Source organism: Coregonus lavaretus (genome assembly GCF_964263955.1).
Source record: "Coregonus lavaretus genome assembly, chromosome: 4".
In the NCBI taxonomy this organism is placed as follows: Eukaryota; Metazoa; Chordata; class Actinopteri; order Salmoniformes; family Salmonidae; genus Coregonus; species Coregonus lavaretus.
The window spans coordinates 40,275,130-40,293,830 of record NC_139991.1 but is presented as its reverse complement, the minus strand read 5'-3'; the positions used below and the strand labels follow the sequence as shown (position 1 = coordinate 40,293,830).

Below are 18,701 nucleotides of genomic sequence, written 5' to 3'. Positions count from 1 at the left end.
GTGATGTGGCTGTGGCAGAGTAGAGGAGGGAGGGGGAGAGGAGAAGGAGAGAATATACAACAGACAGAGATAAGAAGTGATTTAGCTAGAGTGTTGATTCTTCTGGCTTCCTTCCCTGTCAAGGTCTGATAGAGACATTGTTATATAATTATCCTCTCTGAGTAAGATGTGGAAATATTGAATATTAATCACGATACCATTATAATTATTTATTTATTATGTATGTTTAATGAACCAGCTTCTCTGCTGCTTGTGTTGCTGCTGTATCAAGCATTCCTTTGGTAGGCTTTTATCCGAACCAGTGTCTGCACATCACTATCAGTGAGTGATCTCTGTGTGATTTTGCTGCACGTGGAGTACAACACACACGACACAAGATTACGACATAGGAATATATAAATCAAATTAAATCCAATTGTATTTGTTACATGCGCCGAATACAACAGGTGTAGACCTTACCGTGAAATGCTTACTTACAAGCCCTTAACCAACAATACAGTTTTAAGAAAAATAAGAGTTTAGAAAAAGATTGACTAAATAAACTTCAGTAAAAAATAAAAGAGCAACAATAAAATAACAATAACGAGACTATATACAGGGGGTACCGGTATCGAGTCAATATGCGGGGGGTACAGGTTATTCGAGGTAATTGAGATAATATGTACATATAGGTAGGTGTAAAGTGATAGGAGCTATGATTTCACCTTAAATACTTTCTACTGAAAAAGTCTACTTGTAATTATGTGGATGTCACTTCAGTTCATTATTGTCTGTGACTCAACATAAATTGAGTCATACCCTGACAATCTTTTCATAATTTTTTATAACTGTAGTCGACAGTAGGGTCTATGTAGGGGCATGGTTACATGGTACGGCATTAAACAGCGCCACCCAATGGAATCTTCACCTGTCCTCTGCTGTTATCCAGTTACACATAAAAAAACTAACTCAATATAATCAGAAATAATATATTATCACAAATAGACAATTCTGTACAGTGCAATAGAACTTGTGGACAGTTGAATTCTAAGTGTGATAGCACTGATTTTGTGCACCATATTTCACAGCTATCATTATGTAAGCATCTAGAAATATAACTTTCTTTTCTGAAAAATATATTTCATCAACTTTATGGAATAAATAAGTGATTTACAGATAATTGGTCCTCAATGCATAATGCAAACCAGTGCTTAATATTCTGAAATTAATGTACAGTCAACCAGCAAATCTTCACATTTGCTTGTATTCTGAACAACACCACAGCAGTTCAACTGCTGCTATGCAGTATAATGACAGACCTTTACAGTACTAGTCCTGCAGTAGTCCTCACATAATAGAACAGTAGGTTTTGACTGTAGTTCATGATTGTGGCAGAACCATAATAGACGGCCAAATGGAGAGTGTCCGTATGAGCGGATGAGAAATGGCCTCAGGCAGAGTCAGGACGGGGTCATCTTGGCATGATGCAACCATATGGCTGCTGCAGACACAGAGAGTCGTGATTGGGTAGAGGGTGGCTATGGTAGTGCTCCACTAGGGCTGACAGGGTGGCAAATGTCAGCTCTGACTCCAGGAACAACTGGGAGTCCTAAACCATAAACACAATGAAATTCACATCAAACAAGACAGATATGGTACTGGAATCCTTCATTGTAATATTGATTTAGTCAGACAATCGACATGGTAGACACGGCCGTAACCAGGGTTTGAGTTTTAGTGAGGTCCGGAAGCTTAATTTGTATACAATTAAAAAACGTTAAAATGCTATTTGGAGGACAGCAAAAGCTAGCAAAAATGACCCCAGCCATTATCACCTTGGCTGCTGTAGGTTCATTCACCTCAGTCAATCTACAAACACATAGCATAGCCTATTAGCTATTATAATGTTTTCCCCTGAAAGAGAGGAAATATGAGAAATTATTCACACTTACACGTAGCATCAGCGACGTATTACATTTTTAGAACTGTATTGTTTGCATTTTAATGTAGGCCTATAGGGAAGATAGGCCATGTGAAGATGTTCATATTATTTTTTCAAGTTCCTAACTTGTTTCATAAGATTAGTACCGATTTTCTCAGGGGACCCCACAATGGGCCCCGAACCCAAGTTTAGGAACTACTGTACTAACCTCTCTGCTCCTCTCCCTCTCTGTCTCCTTTGCAAGCATTGCAGCCTGCCTCGGCCTCACCACATCACTGTCTGTCTCAGTAGCCTACTCTCTGTAAAGCAAAGTTATTATGATAACTTTGTAGGCTAGCGTATGTTTTGCTCCTGTAGGCTCCGTTTAACGTTAGCTCCTTAATTAATCCTTCTAGCTGGCTAAGTAATACTAGCCAGAGCTTTTCAACGTTACTGCAATCGAAGTGTCTGCCGGCAGTTAGCCACCTGATGACTGACATCTACGAGTGACTATTTACCAGGTGTGCACTCATTCCCCGAGAGTCGTTTTTTGTTTGTTTGGGGGATGTCTGTAGACACGGAAGGAGACACGGGATGCTTTTAAAATGCGGGATGGTTTAATTTTTTTTAATTTTTTGTATCTCGCAAACACGCTTTCTGCAGCGTCTTTAGTGGCCTACTTGAGTGGACTCCGACCTGGGGTAGTTCGTTTCACGTCTCAGGCTGTTTGAGAGAGTGGTGAATGTGCTGCTAAAAAAGGCGTATCCGGGAAGCAAATCCAGGGGACACAGGCGAACATAACGAGCTTTGGTCAACGTCCTGAGCTTTGATCAACGCTGGGGCAATATTTAGATGTTGACCCGTAATTTATTTTCTTTATTGTGTACAAAATATAGTTTTTTATTATCATATTTTTTTTTCAAATGATAGAAAATTACCGGACCTCGGTGTCCTTGTATGTAGTTACGGGCATGGGGTAGACAGAGAAAGTAAAGAGAGTGGTTCTGACCTCCTCAAAGAGCCTGTAGTTTCTGGCCTTGCACAGATTCACATCCCACACCACCAGCACCTGATTCAATGAGAACAAATTTACATTATTTACTAAACCAGTTTCTTTTCAATATTCATTGTATGATGTGTGGTGAATCCCAAGATGTTTATGCTTCACAGCATGCACATTTTGTACCTTTGATGTCTTTGTTCCTGAGTTCCTGAAGCAGTAGAGACCATCCTGCGGTGTTCTGGAGCATTCCATAAATAACCTGCAATTAAAGCACATTAATAATGTATTTCAGTAAGACTGCATTCAGACGTGTCCTGCTCTTCTTTCAAGAGAAAACAGAGACATAATTTTCAGAAAGAGATTCCCTGATTCAACATTAGTGGGCGCTAAAGACCATTAAACAAAAAGAAACAAGGAGGATTTAACAAATGTTCAATACAGAAATAATTTATTGTCTTACTTTTCAACACTGCTTGTTTCTGTTATGTCCACAAACACAGAATCTGGTAATTGAACCTGAGGTCAGAAACATGTGCGAAAAGAAAACAGCAACAACAGACATAAAGAGGTTAGACTTGCGTCAGCAGGCCAAGACTAATCTGTAGTACACTGAACATGATTGTGCGATGAGATTATGGAATTTGTAGTGAAACAAGGGCATGCACGCACCACTGAGTAAAGACACTAAACACAAAACATAACAGAGGTGTTTTTCTCATAGCATGTGTACACAAGATTGATAGTTGATGGAGAATATGGCTGCTTACACTCTCATAGTCTTCATCAGAGTCATCGTTGATGTCCTTGGATGGATCCCTGTTGTTTCTTAAAGAGGTAGGCACCTCGTCCACTGAGGTTTGGAAGATTTGTCCATCTGGAGATGATCTTCTGAGAAGAAGTGGGTGTTTTAACCTTAATCTTAAACGGTGCTGTATATTTGTGTGCTGTACATGAATACAATATAACAATCTTGAAATCAAATGAACGTTTTCAGAGCAAAAGGTAAAGTCTTTGCAGACACTTACTGTGCTGACCGTCTTGGTGGTTTGTACGGTCCAGGCGTGTGGTTCAGTGCTGGCAAGGCCTGTGGTGGGAGATCTGGTGCTGGCCTAGTACTATGGCAGTAGTTTGGCACGCTTGGGATGTGACTGGGTGTGTTGCCATGGCAACCACGTGGACTAGGATTCAGCCCCATCTGCCTGTCCAGGTCGATGCAGATGGGCAGGGTGGCGGGAGACTTGAGGGACACTGGAACAGGGGGCTTCATGGCTCTGTGGTCCCCCCCAGGTATGGTGGAGATGGACATCTTCCCCATCATCATCTGCTTCTTTAGGCTGGCCATGGGAAGGGGAGGAGGGGCAGGGCTCTTAGGGCCCCTCACACTCCTCTCTGAGCTCTCCCAGTTTGGGATGTCCTTGTGTCCATGGTGGTTGTGGCCGATCTCACCCAGCTTGGGTCGAGGTAAGAGCGGGGGCATTTTCTTTGGAAGGGGACTGATGGGGATCCTGTTGGGGGCAGGTTCGGGGAGACCTTTGCAGAATCCTGACATTGATTCTTGTCTAAACTGGCATGGGAGTGGAGGAGGTGGATATGATGGTGGTGAGACAGTTGGTCTTCCTTCAATAGTAACAAAATAAGAGATTCAGTGATAGGTACTAGAAACAATAGGAAACATGTATTTCAAAAATTGCTGACAATTTTGTTGAGAGACAATATTGTTTCAGTGGTAGTTACAGTTGAAGTCAGAAGTTTACATACACCTTAGCCAAATACATTTAAACTCAGTTTTTCACAATTCCTGACATTTAATCCTAGTAAAAAATCCCTGTCTTAGGTCAGTTAGGATCACCACTTTATTTAAAGAATGTGAAATGTCAGAATAATAGTAGAGAGAATGATTTATTTCAGCTTTTATTTCATTTACATTTACATTTACATTTACGTCATTTAGCAGACGCTCTTATCCAGAGCGACTTACAAATTGGTGCATTCACCTTATAGCCAGTGGGATAACCACTTTACAATGTGTTTTTTTTTATTGATTTTTTTTTTTTTGGGGGGGGGGGTTGGGGTAAGGGAGGGGTAGAAGGATTACTTTATCCTATCCCAGGTATTCCTTAAAGAGGTGGGGTTTCAAAAGTCTCCGGAAGGTGGTGAGTGACTCCGCTGTCCTGGCGTCGTGAGGGAGCTTGTTCCACCATTGGGGTGCCAGAGCAGCGAACAGTTTTGACTGGGCTGAGCGGGAACTATGCTTCCGCAGAGGAAGGGGAGCCAGCAGGCCAGAGGTGGATGAACGCAATGCCCTCGTTTGGGTGTAGGGACTGATCAGAGCCTGAAGGTACGGAGGTGCCGTTCCCCTCACAGCTCCATAGGCAAGCACCATGGTCTTGTAACAGATGCGAGCTTCAACTGGAAGCCAGTGGAGTGTGCGGAGGAGGGGGGTGACGTGAGAGAACTTGGGAAGGTTGAACACCAGACGGGCTGCGGCATTCTGGATGAGTTGTAGGGGTTTAATGGCACAGGCAGGGAGCCCAGCCAACAGCGAGTTGCAGTAATCCAGACGGGAGATGACAAGTGCCTGGATTAGGACCTGTGCCGCTTCCTGTGTAAGGCAGGGTCGTACTCTCCGAATGTTGTAGAGCATGAACCAACAGGATCGGGTCACCGCCTTGATGTTAGCGGAGAACGACAGGGTGTTGTCCAGGGTCACGCCAAGGCTCTTCGCACTCTGGGAGGAGGACACAACGGAGTTGTCAACCGTGATGGCGAGATCATGGAACAGGCAGATCACATTCCCAGTGGGTCAGCAATTTACATACACTCAATTAGTATTTTGTAGCATTGCCTTTAAATTGTTTAACTTGGGTCAAACGTTTTGGGTAGCCTTCCACAAGCTTCCCACAATAAGTTGGGTGAATTTTGGCCCATTCCTCCTGACAGAGCTGGTGTAACTGAGTCAGGTTTGTAGGCCTCCTTGCTCGCACACGCTTTTTCAGTTCTGCCCACACATTTTCTATAGGATTAAGGTCAGGGCTTTGTGATGGCCACTCGAATACCTTGACTTTGTTGTCCTTAAGCCATTTTGCCACAACTTTGGAAGTATGCTTGGGGTCATTGTCCATTTGGAAGACCCATTTGCGACCAAGCTTTAACTTCCTGACTGATGTCTTGAGATGTTGCTTCAATATTTCCACATAATTTTCCTTCCTCATGATGCTATCTATTTTGTGAAGTGCACCAGTCCCTCCTGCAGCAAAGCACCCCCACAGCATAATGCTGCCACCCCCATGCTTCACGGTTGGGATGGTGTTCTTTGGCTTGCACAACCCCCTTTTTCCTCCAAACATAACGATGGTCATTATGGACAAACAGTTCTATTTTTGTTTCATCAGATCAGAGGACATTTCTCCAAAAAGTACGATCTTTGTCCCCATGTGCAGTTGCAAACCGTAGTCTGGCTTTTTTATGGCGGTTCTGGAGCAGTGGCTTCTTCCTTGCTGAGCGGCCTTTCAGGTTATGTCGATATAGGACTCGTTTTACCTGTGGGTATATATACTTTTGTACCTGTTTCCTCCAGCATCTTCACAAGGTCCTTTGCTGTTGTTCTGGGATTGATTTGCACTTTTCGCACGAAAGTACATTCATCTCTAGGAGACAGAACGCGTCTTCTTCCTGAGCGATATGACAGCTGCGTGGTCCCATGGTGTTTATACTTGCGTACTATTGTTTGTACAGATGAACGTGGTACCTTCAGGCATTTGGAAATTGCTCCCAAGGATGAACCAGACTTGGGGAGGTCTACCATTTTTTTCTGAGGTCTTGACTGATTTCTTTTGATTTTCCCATGATGTCAAGCAAAGAGGGACTGAGTTTGAAGGTAGGCCTTGAAATATATCCACAGGTACACCTCCAATTGACTCAAATTATGTTAATTAGCCTATCAGAAGCTTCTAAAGCCATGACAACATTTCCTGGAATGTTCTAAGTTGTTTAAAGGCACAGTCAACTTAGTGTATGTAAAGTTATGACCCACTGGAATTGTGATACAGTGAATTATGAGTGAAATAATCTGTCTGTAAACAATTGTTGGAAAAATTCCTTGTGTCATGCACAAAGTAGATGCCAAAACTATAGTTTGTTAACAAGAAATATGTGGAGTGGTTGAATAACGAGCTTTAATGACTCCAACCTAAGTGTATGTAAACTTCCGACTTCAACTGTATCATTTAGCTACAGTTCAAGTTGGAAGTTTACATACACTTAGGTTGGAGTCATTAAAACTCGTATCTCTGACTGGCCAATAAAAAGAAAAGATGAAGATGGGCAGCCTGAGATATGGCTTTTTCTTTGCAACTCTGCCTAGAAGGTCAGCATCCCGGAGTCGCTTCTTCACTGTTGACGTTGAGACTGGTGTTTTGCGGGTACTATTTAATGAAGCTGCCAGTTGAGGACCTGTGAGGCACCTGTTTCTCAAACTAGACACTCTAATGTATTTGTCCTCTTGCTCAGTTGTGCACCGGGGCCTCCCACTCCTCTTTCTATTCTGGTTAGAGCCAGTTTGCGCTGTTCTGTGAAGGGAGTAGTACACAGCGTTGTACGAGATCTTCAGTTTCTTGGCAATTTCTCGCATGGAATAGCCTTCATTTCTCAGAACAAGAATAGACTGACGAGTTTCAGAAGAAAGTTATTTGTTTCTGGCCATTTTGAGCCTGTAATCAAACCCACAATTGCTGATGCTCCAGATACTCAACTAGTCTCAAGAAGGCCCGTTTTATTGCTTCTTTAATCAGCACAACAGTTTCCAGCTGTGCTAACATAATTGCAAAATGGTTTTTTAATGATCAATTAGCCTTTTCAAATGATAAACTTGGATTAGCAAACACAATGTGCCATTGGAACACAGGACTGATGGTTGCTGATAATGGGCCTCTGTACGCCTATGTAGATATTCCATAAAAAATCAGACGTTTCCAGCAACAATAGCCATTTACAACATTATCAATGTCTACACTGTATTTCTGATCAATTTGATGTTATTTGAATGGACAAAAAAAATGATTTTCTTTCGAAAACAAGGACATTTCTAAGTGACCCCAAACTTTTGAATGGTAGTGTATACCTGTCAAAAGTTTTAGAACACCTACTCATTCAAGGGTTTTTCTTTATTTGTACTATTTTCTACATTGTAGATTATTAATGAAGACATCAAAACTATAAAATAACCAAAAAAGTGTTAAACAAATCAAAATATATTTTATATTTGAGATTCTTCAAATAGCCACCCTTTGCCTTGATGACAGCTTTGCACACTCTTGGCATTCTCTCAACCAGCTTCATGAGGTAGTCACCTAGAATGCATTTCAATTAACAGGTGTGCCTTCTTAAAAGTTAATTTGTGGAATTTCTTTCCTTCTTAACCTCTACTTGATCGGTGTCCCGTATACGGGACGGTTGAGCTAACGTGCGCTCAATGTGATTAGCATGACTGTTGTAAGTAACAGCAAACTTTCCAGGACATAGACATGTCTTATATGGGCAGAAAGGTTACATTCTTGGTAATCTAACTGCACTGTCCAATTTACAGTAGCTATTACAGTAAAAAAAGACCATGCTATTGTTTGAGGAGAGTGCACAACAACAAAAAACGTATCACGGCAACTGGTTTGAAACATTCACCTCTGAAGGTAAGAATGTACTTACATTCAGTAATCTTGCTCTGATTTGTCATCCTGAGGGTCCCAGAGATAAAATGTAGCATAGTTTTGTTTAATAAAATCCATTTTAATATTCAAATGTAGGAACTGGGTTCTACAGTTTGAACACTTGCTGTCTCTGGCTCCACACCCACCTCGCCCGGCCATCTAGATGTGTGAAAGTTAGTGTATAAGCTAATGATCCATCAGGTATGACATTCCTGGGAGTGTGTAAACTTACATTTTGTATTACCATATCATTTTTGTATGTTCCCTATAGTTATGCACTTGAAAATGTATAAATTGATCAATTCGGCATATTTGGGCAGACTTGATACAAAATAGTCCAGTATTGCAATGCTTCACTGGATCAATGTGAAACTTTGCACACACACTGCTTCCATCTAGTGGCCAAAATCTAAATTGTGCCTAAACAGCAATATTATATTGTGGCCTTTCTTTTCCATTTCAAAGATGATGGAACAAAAATAAATAAATAAACACCAGATCTAATGTGTTCTAATGTGTTATATTCTCCTACATTAATTTCACATTTCCACAAACTTCAAAATGTTTCCTTTCAAATGGTATCAAGAATATGCATATCCTTGCTTCAGGTCCTGAGCTACAGGCAGTTAGATTTGGGTATGTCATTTTAGGCGAAAATTGAAAAAAATGGTCAGATCCTTAAGAGGTTAATGCGTTTGAGCCAATCAGTTGTGTTGTGACAAGGTAGGGGTGGTATACAGAAGATAGCCCTATTTGGTAAAAGACCAAGTCCATATTATGGCAAGAACAGCTCAAATAAGTAAAGAGAAATGACAGTCCATCATTACTTGAAGACATGAAGATCAATCAATACGGAAGATTTCAAGAACTTTGAACGTTTCCTCAAGTGCAGTCGAAAAAACCATCAAGCGCTCTGATGAAACTGGCTCTCATGATGAGCGCCACAGGAATGGAAGACCCAGAGTTACCTCTGCTGCAGAGGATAAGTTCATTAGAGTTACCAGCCTCAAAAATTGCAGCCCAAATAAATGCTTCACAGAGTTCAAGTAACAGACACATCTCAACATCAACTGTTCAGAGGAGACTGTGTGAATCAGGCCTTCATGGTCGAATTGCTGAAAAGAAACCACTACTAAAGGACACCAATAATAAGAAGAGACTTGCTTGGGCCAAGAAACACGAGCAATGGACATTAGACCGGTGGAAATGTGTCCTTTGGTCTGGAGTCCAAATTGTAGATTTTCGGTTCCAACCGCCGTGTCTTTGTGAGATGCGGTGTGGATGAACGGATGATCTCTGCATGTGTATTTCCCACCGTAAAGCATGGAGGAGGAGGTATTATGGTGTGGGGGTGCTTTGCTGGTGACACTGTCTGTGATTTATTTAGAATTCAAGGCACACTTAACCAACATGGCTACCACAGCATGCTGCAGCGATACGCCATCCCATCTGGTTTGTGCTTAGTGGGACTATAATTTCTTTTTAAACAGCACAATGACCCAACACACCTCCAGGCTGTGTAAGGGCTATTTGACCAAGAAGTTGAGTGATGGAGTTCTGCATCAGATGACCTGGCCTCCACAATCCCCCGACCTCAACCAAATTGAGAAGGTTTGGGATGAGTCGGACCGCAGAGTGAAGGAAAAGCAGCCAACAAGTGCTCAGCATCTGTGGGAACTTCTTCAAGACTGTTGGAAAAGCATTCCAGGTGAAGCTGGTTGAGAGAATGCCACGAGTGTGCAAAGCTGTCATCAAGGCAAAGGGTGGCTATTTGAAGAATCTCAAATATAAAATATATGTTGATTTGTTTAACACTTTTTTGGTTACTACATGATTCAATATGTGTTATTTCATAGTTTTGATGTCTTTACTATTATTCTACAATGTAGAAAATAGTACAAATAAAGAAAAACCCTTGAATGAGTAGGTGTTCTAAAACCTTTGACCGGTACTGTATATATATACACTGCTCAAAAACATAAAGGGAACACTTAAACAACACAATGTAACTCCAAGTCAATCACACTTCTGTGAAATCAAACTGTCCACTTAGGAAGCAACACTGATTGACAATAAATGTCAAATGCTGTTGTGCAAATGGAATAGACAACAGGTGGAAATTATAAGCAATTAGCAATAAAGAAGTGGTTCTGCAGGTGGTGACCACAGACCACTTCTCAGTTCCTATGCTTCCTGGCTGACGTTTTGGTCACTTTTGAATGCTGGCGGTGCTTTCACTCTAGTGATAGCATGAGACGGAGTCTACAACCCACACAAGTGGCTCAGGTAGTGCAGCTCATCCAGGATGGCACATCAATGCGAGCTGTGGCAAGAAGGTTTGCTGTGTCTGTCAGCGTAGTGTCCAGAGCATGGAGGCGCTACCAGGAGACAGGCCAGTACATCAGGAGACGTGGAGGAGGCCGTAGGAGGGCAACAACCCAGCAGCAGGACCGCTACCTCCGCCTTTTTGCAAGGAGGAGCAGGAGGAGCACTGCCAGAACCCTGCAAAATGACCTCCACCAGGCCACAAATGTGCATGTGTCTGCTCAAACGGTCAGAAACAGACTCCATGAGGGTGGTATGAGGGCCCGACGTCCACAGGTGGGGGTTGTGCTTACAGCCCAACACCGTGCAGGATGTTTGGCATTTGCCAGAGAACACCAAGATTGGCAAATTCGCCACTGGCGCCCTGTGCTCTTCACAGATGAAAGCAGGTTCACACTGAGCACATGTGACAGACGTGACAGAGTCTGGAGACGCCGTGGAGAACGTTCTGCTGCCTGCAACATCCTACAGCATGACCGGTTTGGCGGTGGGTCAGTCATGGTGTGGGGTGGCATTTCTTTGGGGGGCCGCACAGCCCTCCATGTGCTCGCCAGAGGTAGCCTGACTGCCATTAGGTACCGAGATGAGATCCTCAGACCCCTTGTGAGACCATATGCTGGTGCGGTTGGCCCTGGGTTCCTCCTAATGCAAGACAATGCTAGACCTCATGTGGCTGGAGTGTGTCAGCAGTTCCTGCAAGAGGAAGGCATTGATGCTATGGACTGGCCCGCCCGTTCCCCAGACCTGAATCCAATTGAGCACATCTGGGACATCATGTCTCGCTCCATCCACCAACGCCACGTTGCACCACAGACTGTCCAGGAGTTGGCGGATGCTTTAGTCCAGGTCTGGGAGGAGATCCCTCAGGAGACCATCCACCACCTCATCAGGAGCATGCCCAGGCATTGTAGGGATGTCATACAGGCACGTGGAGGCCACACACACTACTGAGCCTCATTTTGACTTGTTTTAAGGACATTACATCAAAGTTGGATCAGCCTGTAGTGTGGTTTTCCACTTTAATTTTGAGGGTGACTAAATTTGATTTCCATTGATAATTTTTGTGTGATTTTGTTGTCAGCACATTCAACTATGTAAAGAAAAAAGTATTTAATAAGATTATTTCATTCATTCAGATCTAGGATGTGTTGTTTAAGTGTTCCCTTTATTTTTTTGAGCAGTGTATATAAGGTTTACGGTCTCAAATGGAGCCAAATTGGGATCATTAGCTTGAATAGTGATGACATGCCAGTCCCATCAATGGTCTATCACAGTTATAGAACCTTTCAGCACCAAACTCAAATATATTTATTTTTGAGTACCTGTAGAAGTTGGTGGGCTATCTGGTTTTTCATAGTCATCTTCATCATCATCATCTTCTTCATCCTCTAACATGTAATCTAGGCAAGAAAACGCAAAACAAATTGTTCGTTAATTGTATGAAACAATGTTATGAAACTGAGACATATTGCTTCAGAAGTGAGTGCTGTCACTTACTGCCTCCTGGGTCATCATGGGCATGGGTTATGTCCATGGGGCACTCGATCGGGCCATAGAAACTGTCCGCATCACATTCAGAGTCACTATATCAACAGAGAGAGGACCACATCAATCACCTTCCATTGAATTGATTCACTGATCTGTCACGCCCTGGCTCTGGGACTCTGTTATGTTGAGCCAGGGTGTGTGGTTTCTATGTGTTTTGTGTGCTAGGGTGATTGGCTAGTTCGTTTGTTTCTATGTTGGCCGGTGTGGTTCTCAATCAGAGGCAACGTGAATCAGCTGTTGCTTGTTGTCTCTGATTGGGAACCATATTTAGGTAGCCTGTTTTTCCACAGTGTTTGTGGGATCTTGTTTCCGTATGGTTTGTATTGTAACCAAGGACTTCACGTTTCGTATCGTTTGTTGTTTTGGTCGTGTGATCATTCAAATTAAAAGTATGTTCGCATTCCACGCTGCGCCTTGGTCCTCTGTGTATGACGAGCGTGACAGAAGATCCCACCATAACTGGACCAAGCAGCGTGTCCAGGAGCCAACGCCAGAGGTGACTCTGAAGGATCTCAACCTCGACTGGATCAAGCCGCGGGAGGAGGACTTTGGAGCAGAGGAGCAAGAGTCTGGTGAGAGCCATGGAGGCCTGGCCCACGGGGAGGAGAGACGCCCAGACATTTTTTAGGGGGGGGCTCACGCCGTGGACGACGGGGCAGCAGGAGGCCGGGATAGAGTGGTTCAGCTGGTTGGCAAAGGAGGCCGCCAGGTTACGGGAGTCACTGGTCACCAGGGGGAAGGAGAATGTAGAGGCACGGCGAGAGGTACTGGGGTGTGTTGCCAGTCCGGTCCGGCCCGTTCCTGATCCCCGCGTAGGGCCAGTGGTGTGTGTCCCCAGTACGGTCCGGCTTGTTCCTGTCCCTCGCACCGAGCCTGTGGTGCGCGTCGCCAGCCCGGTCCGGCATGTTCCTGCCCCTCGCACCGAGCCTGTGGTGCGCGTCGCCAGCCCGGTCCGGCATGTTCCTGCCCCTCGCACCAAGCCTGTGGTGCGCGTCGTCAGCCCGGTCCGGCCTGTTCCTGCTCCCCGCACCAAGCCAGTGGTGCGCTTCGTCAGCCCGGTCCGGCCTGTTCCTGCTCCCCGCACCAAGCCAGTGGTGCGCTTCGTCAGCCCGGTTCGGCCCGTCCCTGCTCCCCGCACCAAGCCAATGGTGCGCGTCGTCAGCCCGGTCCGGCCTGTTCCTGCTCCCTGCACCAAGACAGTGGTGTGCTTCGTCAGCCCGGTTCGGCCCGTCCCTGCTCCCCGCACCAAGCCAATGGTGCGCGTCGTCAGCCCGGTCCGGCCCGTCCCTGCTCCCCGCACCGAGCCTGTGGTGCGCGTCGTCAGTCCGGCACAGCCCGTGCCTGTTCCACCGGTGCCTGGTCCAGCACCGGTCAGCTGCTCCACTCCGGAGCTAGAGCAATCCGCTCCACCAGTGTTCAGTCCAGCTCCGGCAAGCAGGGCCAGACCGGACCAGGGGCGCTTTGGGGGGTTGGTTGGAGGGTGGGGGTCAAGCCCGGAGCCGGAACCGCCTCCGAGGAGGAATGCCCACCCGGCCCTCCCCTGTTCGGTTTATGTTTGGCGCGGTCGCAGTCCGCGCCTTTGTTGAGCCAGGGTGTGTGGTTTCTATGTGTTTTGTGTGCTAGGGTGATTGGCTAGTTCGTTTGTTTCTATGTTGGCCGGTGTGGTTCTCAATCAGAGGCAACGTGAATCAGCTGTTGCTTGTTGTCTCTGATTGGGAACCATATTTAGGTAGCCTGTTTTTCCACAGTGTTTGTGGGATCTTGTTCCGTATGGTTTGTATTGTAACCAAGGACTTCACGTTTCGTATCGTTTGTTGTTTTGGTCGTGTGATCATTCAAATTAAAAGTATGTTCGCATTCCACGCTGCGCCTTGGTCCTCTGTGTATGACGAGCGTGACATGATCATGCATTCACTGACTCCCATTCATACTTTTTGTAACACACACAGCAAGAGATATCCTAGGAGATAAAACCTGCAGGCTCAGAAAGTTAATCAGAGCATGCAGCCAAACTGTCTACCATTTATCGGAAAGAGCAAGTGACCACAGATTATATGTTTGTGTGAAGGGATGTGCTGACTTACTTTGGAATATGTGAATCCCTTCTGTCATTATAGTGATCAATTTCTTTTCGCAGGTTTCGCATCCATTTCTGTTAGTAGACAAAAATAATTGGGATTACATTATGTGATTAAAACATTATCTATGTATTGCTGTAATGTTACTAGGAATGTGAGAGGTTCTGTACGCATCGGCCCTCACCCTTCTCTCATCCTCATTGGCTGCTGAGAAGCAATAGGTCCGGTGCTTCTTACTGAAGTGGACGATTTTGAAGGGAAACACGTTACTGGAGGTGGTCTCTTCTACTGCCCTCATCACCCTGGCAACGAGAGGAATAGAAACTGAAACCACACCTTGGAGAACACCACATATCTATACATACAGTATAATAGATACACAGGCATAGGAAAATACAGTGCAGTAAGCCTCCTCACTCTGACCAATCCGATTTCACATTTTGTGGGTAAAACCATCTGGCAGCTGTATCATTAGTTCATTCATTTATTACTATTACTATCACAATATTGCTATAACAACATGTAATGCTGTCTATGTCATATTGTGTGCTGTTGGAGCTGTATGGGCCTGCTGGTCTGGCCATGTTTCAGTGTGCCAGACTGCTCAGCTGTACAGTCGTGGTCAAAAGTTTTGAGAATGACACAAATATTAATTTTCACAAAGTCTGCTGCCTCAGTTTTTATGATGGCAATTTGCATATACTCCAGAATGTTATGAAGAGTGATCAGATGAATTGCAATTAATTGCAAAGTCCCTCTTTGCCATGAAAATTAACTTAATCCCCAAAAAACATTTCCACTGCATTTCAGCCCTGCCACAAAAGGACCAGCTGACATCATGTCAGTGATTCTCTCGTTAACACAGGTGAGAGTGTTGACGAGGACAAGGCTGGAGATCACTCTGTCATGATGATTGAGTTAGAATAACAGACTGGAAGCTTTAAAATGAGGGTGGTGCTTGAAATCATTGTTCTTCCTCTATTAACCATGGTTACCTGCAAGGAAACACGTGCCGTCATCATTGCTTTGCACAAAAGGGCTTCACAGGCAAGGATATTGCTGCTAGTAAGATTGTGAAGATGTTTATATGATTGTGGTTATGTTCGATGGACGCACAACACTTCAAGATAGAAAACCAGAATCTGAGAGTCCATCACTACACAACTTGCATCTTCTCGAGACGGCAGGTGAACATGCTCTGACATGAGGTGCGCGGGGGGATCCCTGGAGTACGTCCAAGCGCCCTGATTGGTTGGAATTGAGATAGGTGACTGACAGGTCTGAAGGCCAGTCAGGTTAAGAGGGCCGGCCTTTTTTACAATGTTGCATGTTCAGGTAACATGTTTATGTTTACATATATATATATATATATATATATATAGTCATTTTCTATACAGTCCTTTGTTTAATTGATTATTCTCTCTACTTGAGCTATTGTGGTCATTACTTTGCACTGTTGCACTGTTTATATCCATGTTATTACATGTATAGTTTTTTCATTATTTCTCTTTCTCTGTACCTTTCAGACCATTTCCATGTCCATACCCCTATTTGGCAATAAAGTTCCCTGCGTATGTTAACTCTCTGTGAGGTTGCTTTATTCCTTTGACTGGGAAAGGTTTTCAATGAGTCACAGACCAATCAAATAGGAGGCTAATCCCTCACAACAGCTATATTAAAGCTCTATTTATGCCAGGCCAAAGCAGATAGAGGAGACTCCAGATGTGTAATTACACAGTTATAACGTTACCCCCATGGTACTGCAGCATGCACCTTTAGGGAAGCAGTAGAAGGAGGAACTCAATGGAAACACCACAGGCTAGGATACTTCAGTATCCACTTTCACTTTTCCAAATGTCAAACAAATATGGAAAAGAGATGGTTTAACAGTGCCGTCTCTATTACTGACTTGTCACCTATGTAGGAATTAATATGACAAGTCCCCCATGTTAGGTATTCGTAAGCGAAAACTCAAGCTCTTTATAGAGATGATCTCATTTAGCAGGAAGTGGCACACCAACACTTAAGAAATGCATTCATTGTCAGCAGACTTTCTCATTTCTCAGCATAACAACTGATTGCAACGGACAATGCCAGCTGTATTTCAAACATTGATAATCATATGTAGGCCTATCTGAGAATGCCAACATGTTTTGTCTATTCAAATTCATGTGCAAATGACAGCTGCATGACAATAGTGGACACTTACCTGTTGTAGCCATTGAGAGAGAAAGCTCCTTGCGGTGTGGGACTGGTACTGCTCTTGAAGTAATACACACATCCCCTGTGGATGATTATGTAGCGAAGGGGCCCTGTCAGATAGCAGAAAGAAAGATAACATAAGGAAAGGACTCACACATACAGTAACCTAGGTATAATAGCAAATATGAAGAGTTTCATTCTAAAATGCTATATATCCATTTTCAGACATGTTGGTAAATTTAGCTTTTATTGTTTAAAGAAATCAGGAATGAGATTGGTGTGTTTTTTTTCTTCACTATCCAATCATGGCATGGGGTTGTTCAATGAGAGACATGTATTTGATTAAAATCTATCACTTGATGATTTCATTTCAGAGACAAATAATCTAGTTTTTTTTGCAAAATGCTATATATCCGAAAAAATAAGTAGTACTGCTAGGTTTTATACAGTCAAATGTAACAAATAACTACATCATAAAAAATGTACAAATTATACATTTGTGACATCAATATTTAAAAAATGTTTAAATAAATTAAATACAGTAATATGAGATCTGTATGTAAAACATTTATATTTGACATTTTAGTCATTTAGCAGACGCTCTTATCCAGAGCAACTTACAGTAATTATGTACATTCATCTTAAGATAGCTAGGTGAGACAACCACATATCACAGTCAAAAATACAGGATACGAACATTCCATTCCAGATAAAAAATGAATATATATCTAAAATCTATTAATAAAATATCTGAGAACAGTAATATTTTACACACACATGAAGGTACCCATAAGCAATCATTTCTGATGAAAAAACACAAATGTGAAAAATAGGTGGATATAGCGTTTTGGAAATAAACTCTTCATATATTCTTCCTAATTTTATGAATCTCCAACCCCGCTCAAGGGCTGATAAACTAAACATTGGGATGAGATGAATGTATGCAGTGCAACTCATCTTAGACCTTTGTCAGAATCCTTTGGTACAGTACACATTAATGTGCCATGAAAGGTATGTACTGTATGTAATGTAATGTTATGTACTGTAAGGCTACTCACACTTCATAAGGCTGAATTGGCTCCTTCCCTTCTTGTGCAGGTACCCAGAGTGGCACACTCCTCCTGGCATGGTGAGCAGGTTCTGGGCCCCGATGGCCCTCATCGGGATGGGCCAGGAGATCTCTGCTGAAGCCATGTTTCTGAGGAGGACAGGGAGAGAGAGAAATAACACATCTAATACCACATTACACATCACAGAGCTGGCAGTGGGCTCTTATTTACAATGGAAGACTGCATGAACAGAATGGTCCCTTTGTGTGAAGGATAGTTTGCATAATGCCAAACGCATTGCAGTTAATAGTATCTGATCTATAATAGGGAAGAGAAATGCATTATCAGAGCTATGGTTTCTTACAACATTCTGATTTTTCTGATATCAGTAATAATCAACAAAACAAACCTTATTAAAGGGAATCTACAAGGAAAATACATTGGAGTTGCAAAAAGTCATCAAGGGTAACATTTCAACCACATAATTATGTTATCATGGTAACCAATTTTCAACAAGACAAACCTTTATAAAATATGTTGAATTTCCACCTTTGAAACGTGTTCAACGTTCTATCCACTATCAGAAAAAATAACAGTAAGCTGGACAGCACCTCCTACTGGAGAGTTGATCTATCTACAGCTATCCATTTGGTTTCACAGCCAGGGTTTTAACCAAACCCAGCCCTGCTTAGCTTTGTTATTTGTCACTGACTACTACCAATGTGCTATCATGAGAATGATTTTTGAGAGATCTCTTAATATCTAAATAGATTTACTGTTGCTATCGAAGTCATTCCAAAGAGTAGGTTTAACAAAGCAAACGAAATGTAACCATACTTTATAAGTCATATATCATCAATGATACATGGCCTATTTAGCATTTACAAAGTCATT

General features: G+C 43.1%; 1 protein-coding gene across 1 annotated transcript; it reads right to left on the bottom strand.

Annotated features, from left to right (window-relative positions):
• Nucleotides 1–954: 954 nt before the first annotated feature.
• LOC311127574 (SH3 domain-binding protein 2-like) lies at nt 955–17,952 on the bottom strand (the record flags this gene model as incomplete). Its single annotated transcript, XM_084159392.1, has 12 exons — nt 955–1,588; nt 2,910–2,969; nt 3,087–3,162; nt 3,364–3,419; nt 3,671–3,791; nt 3,929–4,520; nt 12,253–12,330; nt 12,428–12,513; nt 14,563–14,630; nt 14,741–14,858; nt 16,766–16,868; nt 17,817–17,952. 12 exons carry the CDS (start codon nt 17,950–17,952, stop codon nt 1,451–1,453), a joined length of 1,632 nt encoding a protein of 543 aa, XP_084015518.1. The 3' UTR covers nt 955–1,450.
• Nucleotides 17,953–18,701: the final 749 nt, after the last annotated feature.